At 29.8% G+C, this 17,221-nt stretch overlaps 1 protein-coding gene across 4 annotated transcripts in view; it reads right to left on the minus strand.

Moving 5' to 3' along the window:
* Positions 1-2,916: 2,916 nt before the first annotated feature.
* The window catches only part of LOC148227771 (semaphorin-2A-like), a 61,342-nt gene continuing 47,037 nt past the window's right edge, over positions 2,917-17,221 (minus strand). For all 4 annotated transcript variants that reach the window (XM_088203017.1, XM_088203015.1, XM_088203016.1 and 1 more), the window contains 10 exons: positions 15,723-15,827; positions 14,476-14,719; positions 13,947-14,144; positions 12,185-12,446; positions 6,182-6,327; positions 5,203-5,479; positions 4,322-4,507; positions 4,124-4,258; positions 3,149-3,260; positions 2,917-3,083 (listed from right to left, as the gene is read on the minus strand). In XM_088203017.1, the coding sequence (XP_088059143.1) occupies positions 3,018-3,083; positions 3,149-3,260; positions 4,124-4,258; positions 4,322-4,507; positions 5,203-5,479; positions 6,182-6,327; positions 12,185-12,446; positions 13,947-14,144; positions 14,476-14,719; positions 15,723-15,827 (1,731 nt within the window). In that variant the 3' untranslated portion in view covers positions 2,917-3,017. The remainder of the gene's footprint in view (positions 3,084-3,148; positions 3,261-4,123; positions 4,259-4,321; positions 4,508-5,202; positions 5,480-6,181; positions 6,328-12,184; positions 12,447-13,946; positions 14,145-14,475; positions 14,720-15,722; positions 15,828-17,221) is intronic.

Genomic DNA, 17,221 nt, shown 5'->3' on the forward strand with positions numbered 1-17,221 from the left:
ACGATTAATTTTATAGTGATTTGATTTATCTTTCAGAATAATGTAAAATAATAATCAACTGCATGGTAACATTTTTTATAGCGATTTTATACTAAAAAATATTATTTTAATTTCCATAATTAAACTTAGTTAAATTGCCCACGCAAAAAAGTATATTTTTTAACCTTTGCCACTTTGCATATAAATTTACTTCATGACTAAAATTAGTGTGCTTAATGAATACCTTATGGCGACCCTGATTTTAGAGATACCCCAAGCTTTCTTTTAAAAATCGATAGCATCTGGAATGCGAATCCTTTTAAATGACTTAAATATCTCAAGTCCGCAATACCCGCACTCGCACACATACATAAGAGAGCTTTTAAGTTTATATGTTCGGCAGAGATTCCTCCACGACCAGAAAGATCTTCCCGCAGCACTTCCAAGAGTTCCAAGTGGGCGATATAAAGTCTCGTCACGTAATTCGTCCGCCACATTTTTATAAAGCCTTCAATAATGGCCCGAGATTGTACGTATTGTATGCTACACACTTGTGAAAATTTTAATATTATTCACAAGCATAAAGATTAATTAAAATGAGTTTAATCCCTTGTGACCTAAACCACATTTCTGCTTTAAGATTTTATATATATGAAAATGCTTAATGTTTGCGTGTGTATGTGTATTGAAATCGGTAACGTGTTGGTTTAATGGAAAAGCGAATGGAAAAAGGAAAAATATAAGATTGCACAGCGTTGCACAGAGCTCTTTCTATGAATAAAATTAATTCTAGTTGTTAGATGGAAAGGCTATACGAATGAGATAGGAAAAATAAATAAATAATATTTTACCCATGAGACTTTATAAAGCTAAACTTTAAATGTAGTTACATCATTTTATTTCGAACAAATTATATTGGTATTGCGAAATATGTAGCTTTATATGTATGTACATAAATACATGTGTAGTTTATTTCTTTTAGCAAAATATCTCATTATTACAGTAATTTATTGGTGGATATTTAATTATTTTATTATATAAATTCATTAACAATACTTTTTTCCTAACTCTAAAATATATTTTTTTAAATCAGTTCAATTTTTTTTTATAATATTTGTATTTATTTAACCCATACTATTTATAAAAAATAATTTTATATGTAGCCAACTAATGGCCCACCAATTATTTACCACTGGGTGCCCTTTATTAGCGGAACCATTGTGCTCATTTCCCAAAGCCAACAACCGATACGAGTATCAAAACTATTCGGATCGCAACACAATGCATTTTGTTTCTAGATATATGTTGAAGATCATAAATAAATTGTTTGAGTACTTAACAACCAAATAAATATTTTTTTTTGTAATAACCTGAAATTAAAAACTATTTTTTTCAAAAGTATATGTATTATAATACTAGACCTTTTAATATATTTCTATATATGATTTTTAATGCCTATTTATTTTATCAGATTATATAAAATATTTATTATGTGTTCGTTTGCTGCTTCGATAGCTATCGAACTGACTGTGTTAACGCAAACAGAGTTTAGTAGTTTATGCTATTATCTGTAAACGTATACTACAGAGTATACAAAATATATTTGATACAAAATTCTAACCCTAATAATAGTTTTAGTTAAGCTTTTGTAAGGTATTTAATAATTTATATTTAATTTAAATGTAGCAATTTTATACAGGGTATTCTATTTAATATTAAGCAAAATATAAGCTTAAAATTACTTATTTAAAATGTATGAATTATTATTAAAATAATTTTTAGTATTTTTTTAATGTAAAAATATCGAAAAACAATCCTTAAAAGTCGTTACAATTAATGGATTTTTTTTCTACACACGTGCATAAAAATAACATTAATTAAGCACACCATTAGAATGTAATTTTAAGAATCGCTTGCGATATGATGCTAAAATTTAATTTCCGGCGCAATTAACGCCATTACAGTAGGGTCAACTTTTTTTCATAAATCATCGTTCTTCTTAAAAATTAATTAGTTTCATATACAGACATCACTGAGTTTTTTTTGTGATATTCATTGGTTTCAAAACAATACGTTTAAATAAATTGTAAACTTGATTTACCACTTACTTTGATTAATTTAGTCTTGTCCTCGCCACCAGTGGAGTTCATGCTAAATCGACACAAATACCATGGAAGTTTGGAGAAAAGCAGCATTTCCACTACGATCTGTTTTTGGTTTATTCACCTTGAATTGCCCGGAGACTCAAATTTCGAAGCAATGGAAACGGAGAAATTGTTGCTCTCCTATTAATCTGACAATCAGCAAGGAAATAACTCACATTTTAATTTTTACTTATCGCTTAATAAAATATATACTTAAGTTCAGACTCTGAAGTTACAGTGAAGCTCACTGTAAATCACCAGCTCGGAGAAAATGAACCTTTCCACTTCGATCGTCAGATTTGTATTTGCGTCGCCGGAGCATACATGACGACTTTTAAATACACTTGAATTAAATCTTGACCTTGACGCCAGTGGAGCTCACGACAAATCGATACAGATAACCATAGAAATCCGGAAAAAAGCAGCCTTTTCACTTCAATTGTCAAATTTATTCAGAAAAAAAATAATTTAAATATTTGTAAGTTAAATTTGAAGAAACTAGTAATAGTATCGCACATTAACCTTTTGACCGCGGATGACATCTATAGTAGTCAACAAGAAAATCACCAATATGCATTGCGTGTCATGAACTTTTGAGCTCTGTAATATGTTTTTTTGCATAATTTAAGGTTGAAAAACACTTATGGCATAAATAGGTGCTCCTCCACATATTAGCAAAGCGCGCAAAGTATCAGTCGCGGTGAAAGGGTTAATATTTAAATATTTTTATATTGTGGTAATGGGTCTAAAAATATTTTTTTCATAATAGGTTTTATAAATACATTATAATATATATATTTACAAAAACTTTATTTTTATAGTTTATTATACATCATGTTCACGTTTATAATAAACATGTATTATATTTTAATATTTTATATGCTATGACACAAATCACTCTAAAGATATTGGATTGTTTAACGTCCTGTCGGTCCATTCAAAATAGTTCTTCGGACAAACCTAAAATAATATTTATAAATACATTTTTTTATAATATTTAAGTTTAAGATATTAAAATGTATTACCATGTTTCTTTTAACCTCCCAAGCCTGCATGGCCTCCTTGTGTTTAACAAACTCTCTGCACCAGTCCTGATATATCCTGTGGTATGAACCATTATGCAATGGATGGCCGCACCTAAAATAATAATTATAAATAAAATAAATCTGAAAAACGCAGAGAATCTTCGATGTGTGTCTTAGAATAATGTTATCTATACAATAACGAGTTCTTTGAAAAAGGAAGCAACTTAAAGTTAGTATAATATATAGTTAATGGGTACCGACGAATAGTAAGATCCAACGAGATGGATTGATCTAATCTAGTTTGAAACTGCTTCAACCATAATAGATGCTCTTTGTTTGGCAAAGTGTCGGGAGAAGTGGAGGGCAAGGCGAGGAAAACGACGATGATGAAGAAGAAATCTCAAATGTTTCCTCGCACATTAAACGTCGGTATAATTGACAAGCGTCTATTGTTTGTATCGCAATTTAAACCCAATCGATTCCGTCATAATCCCCTCTTAGTCTTCGGCCTCAAAGTTTCACATAATTGAAGTCTAAGTGAGCCGAGGCAGATTAAAACCTTCAACTGCAGAATTAAGTTTAATTGGACGCCGAAGCTTCTAATTAGTTGCTAAATCGCAAATCGATCATTTTGACTTATATCCATATAAACGCGAGTGTTATATTATATAATATAAAATATGCCTTAATAAATATAGATCAACTACTCATAAAGTGCTGTATCAGATGTTGAAATTTTGATTATGCTTATAATCAAATTTCCTAATTTTCACGCTGGAAAATTAGGCCTCTTTCCATGAATAGTTAACTTGCGTAAAACATGCTTAACGAGAACGGACTTTTTACAAGGAAAACTTTTAAGCGATAATGTGATTTTCAGAGCCAATTAAAAGATATACCCCTAGAGACGTCTACATAATAAAAACCGAAACCATCCTATATAACTTTAAGCGTTTATAGAACAAAGTTTCTTACCTGTCTTCGTCTATGGTCAAATTGTAAGCGGCTATCAATCGATTTTCTTGCCTAAGTTCGAAAATTCCGGCGTCGTTCGTGCCTAATCCTAAGATCACCAAACTGTGGTCCGCAGTTAAAATGTACCTCTCAGAACTATGAATAAATTATATGTTTTAATTTTTTATTGCTTTTGAAAATCAAATTAAAATAAATCACCTGATTAAGAGGAAGCTGTCGCCGTTTCTCCTTCGTCGCCATATCATATTAGACCTTTTCATTACTTCCGGTAATGAAAAATGGCTGCTCATCATTACACTTTGACCAAAAGTGGCAGATATATGCTTGGGTATTATAAATTTTTCGCAACCCTTTGGAGAAGCGTTTTCTACGTCTTGATACAACCTGAAACCATATCAATAAAATACATCACATTCTCTCTTTCCGGAACATTGGGAATAACTAACTGAAAACAAATCCTCCCAATTTATTTTCGAAGGAAAAATAAAAATTACATGATACTTTGCAATGAGAAATAGGTTCAACATAATAGAGGCAAACTTTCACTGTGAGTTAAAAAAATTAAGTGGTTTTCATAGTCTACCAGTTTTTAACAATGCGTGGCATAGTTTATCGTAACAAGTATTTTTTGCTACTACTTTACTAGCAAAAAATGATTTTCTTTTCCTACTCTAATCGCCCTTAAAAGAACTATGTTATTAATCAGATAATAAGAAACTGCTCCGCGTGTAAATCGGCAGATTGTAAAATTGTATGGGAGCTTTTGACAGAGTTAAGCAATGAAATTTGTCTGTCGGCGAACCTAAATCTTTTTTTTTTTATAATTCAAAAATGATTGAATTTACTAGTAATAATACTAAGATTTGTATCTTCTGCCTCAAAAGTTTGCCGATCCACGAACTACATATATAGGTCAACGATATCGATAATATTATTTTTTATTACCTAATAGAACACTTATTCGTAATGCTCATTTCTAAACGACATCGTAATATCAAATTACTTCATAACCATTACCGTTAACGTAATATTCTAACACACACATCCTTAATAGATTCCACAATTCAAATATCACTCACCCGTGACGATAGGGTTCGCAGACGCTCAGATTAATATTCCAGCCGCAATAAGGGTCCCTGGAGCATCTAGAGCACCCTTCGTAGTATTTTTTGCAAATCTCGTCCGTCTTAATCTGCTTGAGCCGATGGCCAGAGGCAAAGTAGACACTTTTGTAAGCTTTGGACAGCGTCAAAGCCTCCACCGGCTCGTGATTGAAAACCTTCCACACGTCGGACAAAAATGTGTTGGCTACCCCTGAGTCGTCCCACTGGACCACTTTGTACACCAGCCCTGCGTCTGTCGTGGAAAGAAAAACAATGAAAGCTCAAGGATAACGCTAAGCAAACTCTGGCATTATAATATCAGGGAGTGCCTTGTGAGGGAAAAGCGTATAAAAGCTTCTTATTTTAAATTCTTTTTTTATATTTATAACCTCTATTGCTTTCATTGTTATTTATGTAGTAGATGATATATTATATTATACCAATACATAATTATAACTAGAAGAATGTGTATTCTACAGATATATTTACTCTCACATTAAAAACAATTTGATGATTTTGAGCTAAAACTTTTTTTTATAAATAAGTATTATATATTAAAATTATGTTCACTATAATCTAAATACAATAAATCCATCAGATATAACTTCTGATGCGTCAGATTTCACATTTAACCCAACAAAACACAACAATATCCGCGAGTGCCTCGCAAGCGCGTATAAAAAGCTCTTTTTATGTACTGTACTCTCCTTTTTTGATGTTCATCCTTATTTTTATCTTCTGGGAGGAGCAAATAAATATTTTTGCAAAAGTAATGAACGCCTCTTGATACTAATGGAAATGCTTTTTGCGCTCGGATTAAACCTATCAAACAAAACTGTTGGCAAGTTGTTCGGCTTAATGTGCATTGTTGTGTGAATTTATTACATTATTTTTTTGCTCAGCTTATGAAAAGTTTTAATAGATTTATTGCGCTAATATTATGTGTAGTACTTACTTGTGCCACAATAATAAACGTAATAGTTTTCCTCTTTGTCGCGTTTCACTCTATCCACAGCGAAAACGGTGAAATGTTCGTCCCTTTGAATGTACAAAGGCTTTCCATATTCGGCGTTTACTGTTTCGTACATAAGCGGATGAGATCTATGAACAATAAGCAAATACATACATTATATATTATATTATTTAATTTAATATATAATAAATGAAAATATAGTAATATTACAACAGAAAAATAAATAGTTGTTACACTATACATTAATTTAGTAACAACTCTTTTGCTATAAATTTAATTAAATATTATACCTTATATATTTAATTTATTAAAATAAGTTTTTGGCTCTTAGGAATAATACTTTTAAAAAGAAAAAATCAGTCAAAAAAACCTAGTAAAATTTTCGTTTTTTTAAAATTTTTATCGTCCACAGTTTTTCCTTCAATTATATTTTTATAATTATAAATGCTACTTATAAGTAACAGTTTTATGATTTTTTGTCTTAAAAATTATTTGAATTATTATGGTAATGTTTTTTATTAAATTTTCCATTGTAACTTGACAGGCGTAAGCCCAATGCGTTACAACGGGGTAAATCTGTACCAACTGAGTAAGTCAATCAGATATATTGCTTACCTACAAGTAAGTATTAAGCATTATATTTCTATTAAGAACTGTTTTAATCGTATAATGCTTCAAATATATAATACATACTATAGTAAAAAATATTTAAATTGGATACCTAGTGATGAAATCGAATAATATCAGTGCATTATTAAACAAAAAAAATTAAGTCAACCAATTATATTTATATATGGTAATATGGGGGCAAGCTAGTATGGGGGTCCGATCGAACTGATACTTCGCTTGTTTTGAAGCAAAAAACTATTTTTTTTTTATTTTATTTAGATGTAGTTTAGGCTTCTAAACGTTTCATGTAAAGCGATCTTTTTGTTAAAATACAAACCTACTGAGTTACGAGTGTTTAAGTTTTTAAACTTGTCGCCATTTTGCAAAAAAATGACACATTGGATTTTGCTAACAAACATACACAGGGTACTTAAGAATTCTATAATGTCACAAAAATTGCAATTTAAATATGTATAAATAAGCTCACACTGACCTTAACTATATTGCAAGTCTTATGAGCGTATGTATGGTGGGTCGATCGACTCATAACACTAAACGTGTTTTAAAAAAAAAAAAAAAATTTAATTTTAATTTTTTTTAAACGGTATCGTAAGTATATTTGAAAGCTCTATTTCGTATTAAAAATTCAAGTCTATATCTTTGAAAGGAACCAAATACGAGCGTTAACTATATGCCGAGTCGCATAAAAGCTCGTTCGGGAGCCCGGTCAATATACCGTAAGACTCGGTTTTTATTAAAAAAAATAATTAAAAATTGTTTTTAAATGCAAATTAAGTTTCTAAACACTTTTTGCATACGACATTTTTCAGTAGGATTTTATTTTCCAAAGTTATGACACTTTAAATTTTTACATTGGCCGCCATTTTGAAAAAAAAATTTTATATATTTTTTTCATACGAAACGTATAGTTCTATACGATACTAAAAATTTAATTTTTAATCTTTAAAACCAAGCAGTTAAGAGCGTTAACTCTTCTGAAAGTCTCAAAATGGCTAGTATGGGGGTCCGATCGAACTGATACATCGCTTGTTTTGAAGCAAAAAACTATTTTTTTTATATTTTATTCGGTTATCCAATTGATATTGCCCCATAATGCTTGTGTCAATATCAATTGGAATAAATACTAGAGATGGGTTGCTTTTTAATTTTTTAATCACTGAAATCTATGCAGAAAAGATTCCTTCATAATTTAAATAGGTTTTGTGATATTTAGACTTTTTTAAACTAATCAGCTTGTTTTTTTGATCAAAGATATTTAGTCATGATGTGATATCTACCATGACATACAACTAATTCTAGTGAATTCCTAATATAGAAAATCGTTATTTTTGAGTAATATTCTAATTTATTTTGAGCAAGAAGCAAAACGCTTTGTTGTGAAGCACGTTTTAAAATTCGTTATATATTTAACTCGCAAACTGACAATAATGGAGCACCTTTGTTATAATTATGTTGGTAATCTTAAATATTAATTCCATACATTTTACCTTTTTTATAGAAATGTCTGTGAATCATAAGTACTTCGTAAATATTATCTTTTTAATTTAAGAGATTTTTTAAAACCTGTTATATTTTTTCATCGGTTGAAATTGACTCAATTTTATTCATTAGAATATGAATGTCCTTTCCGCGCGAAAAGCCTGGCAAATATATTTTTTTAAGTATACATTAAGCTATCAGCTTAAAGTAGAAGAATTAAAAAAATATTAAAATGGATCAGGGGTAGCCAAACTTTTGATCAATACAGGCGACCTGCTTTTTAAATTATTGGCGGCGGTCTACTAACATCGTATGTGTTCAGTGATTATAAGAAAGTAGTAATTTAAAAGCAAAAATAAATTAAAATATAAAATAAAAAAAATAATGAAATTCAGAACCTGAACTATCCACTCGTGGAGCTCGCGCCAAATTGACACAGACCATCCACAACGCGGCAAAACTTTTTCGTTTCGTATTAAAACCAAAATTAATATCTTAAATATTATATTTTTGCGTTATATTATGCTTGTTTTTATAACAATATTCAAGTAGCTATTACCTAGTTGAAATTGAAGAATCAATACGGATATTATTTCTCCTGATTTTTATTTATTGGAATTTTTTTATTCATATATCATATAAAATCATATATTATTTTTATAATTACTATGAAAATCGAGCAGATTTAATAAGTTTAAGCACGTACAACTCAAAATAATATGAACCAAATTTGGAGCTGCGCGTTTTTTCAGTTTATTATTCAGTTATATATCCAATAATCGCGAAATATTTTACAATATCGCAATAATATTAATTTTATTCAAAGCGTATTTAAGCCTGTACATGTAACATAAAATATATAAATGAGTTGTACTGTCAATTGTGTTGTGTTTCATTCAATTTTTTTTAATACAAACGTTCGATAAGGGATCAAGGAAAACCCGTAGATTATAGATAGTCCCTTTAAGGACATGCAGACCGTAAACAGTTCTAAGAATTCGAATATCCTTTGAATTATTCGCTCAACGTTACCCCTAACCTTTTCTATTAATAAAATACGACTTTAAATATTGACCGAGTCCGGGTCAACAGATATTGTACAATGCGAATTTATACGGTGTAGTGTATATATTATATTAAATAGAGTAAGCTAAATCTTGTATACAAAATAGGGTAAACTTAAATCCATTCAGGAATTTGAGAGTACCCTTTGAGCTAGAATTTGATTTATCGCTACAAAATATTTGACTTCAAACCAATTAAATTGAAATCCTAGGAATATGTGTCGTAATTGAACTAACACTTCAATTCTAAAACCTTGATCGTCTACAAGCTATTTTCTTCTTCAGATGAATCTAGAAATATAGTAGATAGTTCTTAACTCTAGAATGGGTTGCTTAGCGTATTTGTCTTTCAATTTATATAATCCTTTGAGTAGTGAGTAAATTTAAACACATAAAATTTTTTATTTTAACACTTTTCTAATATTAAATTTTGTTAATTTGTTTTAGAGTACGCTCGGGATAAGGATTCCGGTTTGTTATTGTGTGCGTGAACTGTGTGGCTCAAAAAAATTTCGCTCAGAATATTTAATTTTTTTATTTTAAAAGAAAATATATGTTTATTTAACATACATACATCTGAGCTAAGCTGGAAATTTCAACGGACAATTAAAAATATATTATATAATTGAAGAAACCAGACATTGATGTCATTAATTAAATATTTGCAAAATTCAAATCTTTCTCTAGTCAAAAAAATAATGAAGTCTTTAGCTATTCTTCAAAAGCAAAAAGATATAAAATGGGGAAATAAATTATTCGCAGATTGTTTATGGCTCGACGACTCTATTAAATCATTAGAATCCATTGAATAAATTAAAAAATTATCATTGGCGCAACGATAAGAATAATACTTTTTTTAAGCCTTACAGAAAATAGTGTAAAAAAACCAACAACGTACGAAATAATGGAAAAAGAATTAAAATATTTTAATCCACGGGTAAGAGAACGAATAACTTAGTGTATATTTGAAGCCTTGATATCAATTAACCCAGATATGCCCAAGAAATTTTGTTAACTTGAAATTTCATTTATAAATAAAAAATAGTGGCACCAGTTTAATGACCTACCAATGGGACAGTGGGCATATCTGGATTAAACCAATATTAACACAAAATTATTTAAAATAAATCACTAGAGAAGATCGAACTTCTGTGCCACACTTCACTTTAATGACGAACACCAGCGTTGACGAATCAGCGACTGTCCTTAAAAGAGAAAGCGAGACAACGAAGTACACGCTACATCGCTTCTCCCTCTAATATACATGTACACGCACACAATAACAAACCGGCATCCTTATCCCGAGCGTACTTTATATACATATATTTTATATATTTTTCTGTTTTTGTGGAATTTTTTTATATTAATTTAAAGGCCCTCAATATTTTTTTATAAAATTAATATAACATATTTTTTAATATGTTCATTTACGTATTATTTTCTATAAATTAATTTACATCAAATTAAACTTGAAAAATTATTATATAAATATAATGTTTTTTATTTTTTATTTATTCAGTTATATATGTAAATATATAACTATATGAAATACCTCAAAATAGTGAAAGATCGGTCGCCGTACATGTACGGCGATACCGCTCAAAATTTTAAAAACATTGTAGATACTTTATTCTTAATTTAATATTTAAATAGTTGATAAAAAAATATTACTTTAATATCGCATTTACATTAGAAACACTATTAATAATTTAATAACAAATATGTATTTTACCTGTGGACTAAACGCTATGATATGAAATATTATATACATCACAGCATCGCTTAAATCACAACTCACGCATCGCAAATGCAATTTACATAAAATGTATTGATATCGACAGCTGTAATGAAAATAAATTTACAAAATCAATTTTATGCAAATTTGCATTGAGCGAGGGTGTATTTGAGCTGCGATTGAATTTCATAACCTCTCTTTTATAATATAGCGCGCATATTATATTCATGCCGAGATAAACGCTTCCGGATTAAGCGGTCCCGGATGGTGGCCTAAAAAAGTTTACGGCCCGGGAGCCATTAAGGTGAACTTCATCAAATCCCGATAGTCCCGTAACGACCGTAACGATCGTTGTTAATTGGCCAAGAAATTACTTACTTACTTACTAAGGTGTAACGTTTAAGTCACATTAACCTGGATGAATCGCTTTATCCTCTTAAAGGCTCAGTCCCGCAAGAGCAGCGTCTAACTCTATACTATCAAAATACTTATGGTCTACTAAGTGATCTATTGAAACTTGGACTTTATTTTAAAATAGTCTTAAGCAATCAACATCCTACATTTTAGCTACATATCATGTTTCAATCATGCTACTTTCTTGGAGTATTTTATTTACTAAGAAGATGGTTCAAAGACATTTACTGAGCAATTTTTAATAGCCATAATAAGTAGCATTATATACAATTTATTTTTTGCAGTGCCAATTTATTTGGCCACAAGTTAAGGTATTTAAATTATATTTATTGTAATAGTGTAATAATATTTTGATTATATAAGCTCTATGAATTTTTTACACCTATCCCAAGAATAATTTGTATCAGTGTCATATATTTTTTACGCAACTGTATCTTTCGCGAAAATCAAAGAACAAGAATATTATCGAAGCAAAAATATTGATTAAAAATTTTCTTTGTGGCAAATAAGCTGCAGGATTGATGAACAATGATAATTATACACAAAGATTTATAAATTGCCTTTAAAGCTAATATTTATTTGCACACCAAAGTTCGCAAAGAACTAGGCATGTTCAGACCTATTTATATTATATGTATATAAATAAATGTTTAGGCAAAATACCTGATGAAATTGACGACCTTGTCCGACAGTCTGGTCGTGTCTGGTACACAGCTTCCCGGTCGCGGTTCCGGGACTTTATCATCCGGAACCGGCTGCCGAGCGTCTCCGTTTCCGGTATTTTCCCCGAATTTTCCGGCAAAGGCACCCGCCAGCGACGACATTGTGAACGAACATATGGCCGATCCTGAGAAGACAGGATTTGTACCGCTGGTGAACAGACCGTATATCCGGGAGTCGTCTCCAGGAATTCTGTACACGTTCTCTGTACGGGAATAACAATAATAGATTTAAAATATTGATTAAATGGACTCTTCAAAATACATGTACAGGTTTATGACTCGTCTTTTAAAATACTGTTAATTATATATAAAGTTGAAGATTTATACACAGATGTATGATTTTTCAGGTTCTTTCTACTCAGTTTTAAAATATATAAACTATTTCTTATTTTCAAATAATTTTACAATCTTCTGAATATAAATGAATAAAAATAAATTCGATTTTAAATATTAATATAAAGTGTGATTACATTATAATAAAATTTAAATTCTTATTATACGATTTTTATGATATTTATCTCATAAAATAATTAACACAATCGTAGCATCAATAGTTCTTAAGACCCATTACAATAGCGGTATGACCTTAAAATTTAGTATTTTTTAGCAAAATCTTATATTTTTTCGAAATAATAACCCATCAAGCTCTTCTCAGCAGATCAATTGACGCGGCAGTAAGCTGCTAGCGATTAATTGCTGGCGGTGAATTGTGGGTGGTAATTGTTTCTAGACTTTTTCTTGATGAAACTAACTTTACTTTATTTTAAATCCTGATAAATATATTTTTTGAGAAAGTTATTTGCATTCTAAGCGATAATAATTATCCTGCTTCAAGTTCAATTAAGTCCATTTCACCACCAGATGTAAAAGAAAACGATTATTTACTCACAGTTAATTTTTTTTTTAAAAAAAATTATGTATTTACAAACAATTATATTATATTTAACGTATCAAAAAACACGTCACAGAAATCATAAGTATGCATTTATTAGAGTGATCATAAATATAGGAATTATTTTTATTGCTAATATGAATCCTTTTGGTTATTGTCTTTCGTTCCAGAATGATTTTTTTGATGAAATATTTCATTAACCGTAAAGTTTTATTTAAATTAGTTTTGAAAATATATTTAACAACTGATCCTGATCAGAATTTTAAGACAAGAATCACAAAAGCTGCAATGAAAAATAAGAAACTTGTAATAAAATATCTAGCTTTCTTTAAAAGGATTATTTTAAAAAGTTTCTTAGAGTTATCATAAATATAGAAATTATTTTTGTTCCGAATATGAAATCAGAATATTTTTTTGTAAAATACAATTGGTATTGACTGATCTTTGCATTGTTGTGATTCGCGCAGACGTACCAAATCAACCGTACAAAAGGTCTGAATCTTGAGAAAGATACAGAGATGGTCGAGTGACCAGACGAGACAGTTCAATTCGGCGACAAGACGATGTTCAGAGACAGTTCTGCGAGTCAATACAAGCAACGTGAGACTTTAAAGAACCGTGACGAAGACATCATTAATCTCAGCTTGGAACAAATAATATATAACTCTTCAATATTTCGCTTAGTATATATACGAGGTTAGGTCAATAAGTCCTTACAAAAGTTGATTCATTTTGACTTTTCAACATAGTCTTTTTTTAGCTTGATACATTTCGCCCAGCATAATCGCATATTTATTTTAAAAAATCTTACCTAGATTATGAAAATGAGGAGCGTTGCAAGACAGCGTGGCTTTGATAAAAGTAGTCCAATCCCTAGGATGTCTTGCACTTCCTTGATCGTTTAAGCAAACTCTCACAATCCTAGATTCGTGTCTATTACATGACCCATGCTCACGTATCAAAGCAAAGGCGTGCTCCTTCATTGTATATAAAGCTAAAAAATCTGGAGCTAGAAAAAATAGGTACAGATATTTTAAACACATTAAAAAATAATACATAAAGGCGAATGTGCGGAAGCATATTTTAACGCCAGTTTATTATGTGACAGCGGGCGTCACTCGCGACAGCCCAGGTAGGAAGTAGGACCAAGCCACAATCCACGCTAGCTAAATCCCTCTATAAAATTGTACGTATATATATTTCAAATCATTATTTTTTTTTTCAACTTTCATAAATGTTTGATACTATATATATAATTGAAACAGATAAAACAGTATGGCTATACACGTCAAGGTCTCCCGCAGATCCGCCCTATAGATACAATGCATAAGTTTGATTACCGTCCAACCATTTCGTATTGTACCTAGCGGTCCTTTTATATCCCAGTTCGCCCCTCTGAAGGTCCCATCGTACAAAAAGCCGATCCGCTAGGGTCGAATCTACGTATGTTCCCGACAAGAGGGCGAAGAAGGGACTGCCAACCCAAGCAGTGGCAGCCCTCATACTCGGCGACCCCGGGCACCGGCCCACTCCGGATCCTATGTGACCGAAGCGTATGTGACGGGGTAAGTGTTTGAGGTTTTTCTGAAAATAAAATGAATTTTGTACATGGAAAAAAATCGGTAGAGCAAATAAATCGGGTCACTTGCGCGAAGCGCGTGTATTCGTTGTTACACAATAATGCATCGGTTCATACCACAGCTTTTTGTTTTGGTTCATACCACAGAATTGTGAAATTGATCATCAGGATTATTTAACAAAATTAATAAAAATGTAGTAGGAAAATAGTTTTACAATTGCAATTGAAAGATAGATACCAAATGTGATAAAATTACCAGTATTTTATTCGTTAGTTACTCACTGACATTTCTATCAATACATTACTAACAAAAAAGCGCTCAAGGAGATAAGCTACAGCATTGTCGGGATCATCCATAATTGTTGCGTTGAAATTAGTCGTGCAAGATAACAACTGGGATAATGATTAATTATTATTACACAAGGTTATTTATAATAAATATTTTAAAGTGGTTAAAATACAGATATATTTACACATAATAACAAAAAAAAACAAGAGTAAGAAATAAAAACATAATAGAAAAGTTCTTAAATACAAAAAATCAGCAACTATAAAATAACAACTTTTATAATTTATTTATTAATATATATTATAAATCACCAAGTCTAAATGTATATATAAATTATATAGTTAAATGAGGTAGACATCAAGTAATTATTACATGATTTACAATAAAGAACGGTCTTTTTATATATTAGAGTTAATTTTCTCAGTTAACACTAAGGTAATCTAACTAGTTAATATTCAATAAACTACAATCTTGTTTTAGTGGTCTACTGTTATTGCTTGTTTAAGGACAAAATTACAGAATGTTATTATAGGTATATAAAGATGTTATATATAGATTTCAATTGTATATTATAAAGGGAAGCTTTATTGTAATATTCATTCATCTACCTAGAACCAATTTATTGGTTAATCTTACAATATCTAATATTAAAAAATAATAGCTGCTAAATAAACACATGTGCCTATAAAATGTATGTATCGTTATTATAAGATACTTACATATATCACTAGATCCCTTGGACTGTGAGCGTTGGTCCCGCATATGTACAGTAAATCTTCTCCGATGTTCTCGATGACATGAATGTGATTTCTGCATTCGTATATCTGAAATTTTATACTTTCTAGAGCGAGAGAATTTCATAATAGTAATAAAATTTATCTTTCGGATTGAAGGAAATGTGCGCGAAGGATTCGCAGAGATCGAGTGGTGATAAATGGATCAGCTTTTCCGCGCTGTCACGTTTTTTTTCTTATTTTTGTCAACAACTCTCTAATGAAAAATGATGTTTGCGAACTTATCTCTATCTTGGCATAAAAAATGTATATTCTTTTTATATTTAAATGAAATACGGAAACGTCAAAATAATATAATAATATATAAAAAAATATATACAACCTATTAAAAAAATATATAAATATGTAATATAACATAAAAAAAAGTTCTATATGAATTAAAATACTTTTTTTTAAATATGTGTAATTATTATATATTATATATGCCATAACGTGAGATCTTGTGGGATGTACAAACTGGCTTCTAATAAATTTGATGCGAGCACTGCACACACCGTTTCATCCCGCAGACAAGTAACACCGACTCATAAACTGTATAGATGTAAAGAAGTAGGCAAATATGAGCTCTTTTATCAATGCATATGTTAAATTACCAGTGAGTTGATCTACAAATAATTTTACATATTTAAACCCCTATGACAAAAGTTACATCATTAATCCGTATTATGTTTTAGTACTTGTCATTTATCCAATTAGATCAAATTAATAAAGTTTTCCTTTACCATAGTTAGCATATATCATCTCTACAGTGATTAAAAATATAACAAAATATAAAATGTATAGAATAGATTTAATTTAAAGATCATTCGTATTTATACCGTGATTTGGCGTTTTATGTTAAAAAATTAATAATGTAATGTAAAATGAATAATTTAACGAAAGCTCTGTATAAGACTTATATATTCAAGCTCGTTTTATTCTTAAAATACGAAACTCAAAAGCTGTACGTTCCAATTTATATCAACAAATCCTCAGTGGTATCAAATTCTAATATTTTAATGAAAGAATTTAATTATGAGTATCCTATTACCGTGAAGCTGAAAGACTTTAAGGAATAATTAGTGTGAATATAAATTTATTCTATGTACAATTTTATTGGCCATTAATGTTGTAATATATTAGTGTATTATACGTGTATATTTCCACGTATACAACAAAGCGTTCTCTTTTGAAAAATCACGTAAATAAAAGCAGTAAAAAAACCCAGAAAATTTATATGTACAGTATAATAATTACACATAAATAAATGTTAAGATAATAATACAAATTATTATTATTTACTTATTTTGTAGATAATCGTATAAAAATATGAATAACAAAATGTTATTTATTAGTTTTATATGAGATATAGTAAAAATATATTTATTACGTTATTAAGCCATGAAAAATAATATTCAATCACTTTTTAATGTGCAATGCTTAAT

This window comes from Plectrocnemia conspersa, unplaced genomic scaffold (genome assembly GCF_051122295.1).
Source record: "Plectrocnemia conspersa isolate PC_06_02 unplaced genomic scaffold, ASM5112229v1 ptg000013l, whole genome shotgun sequence".
Lineage (NCBI taxonomy): Eukaryota > Metazoa > Arthropoda > Insecta > Trichoptera > Polycentropodidae > Plectrocnemia > Plectrocnemia conspersa.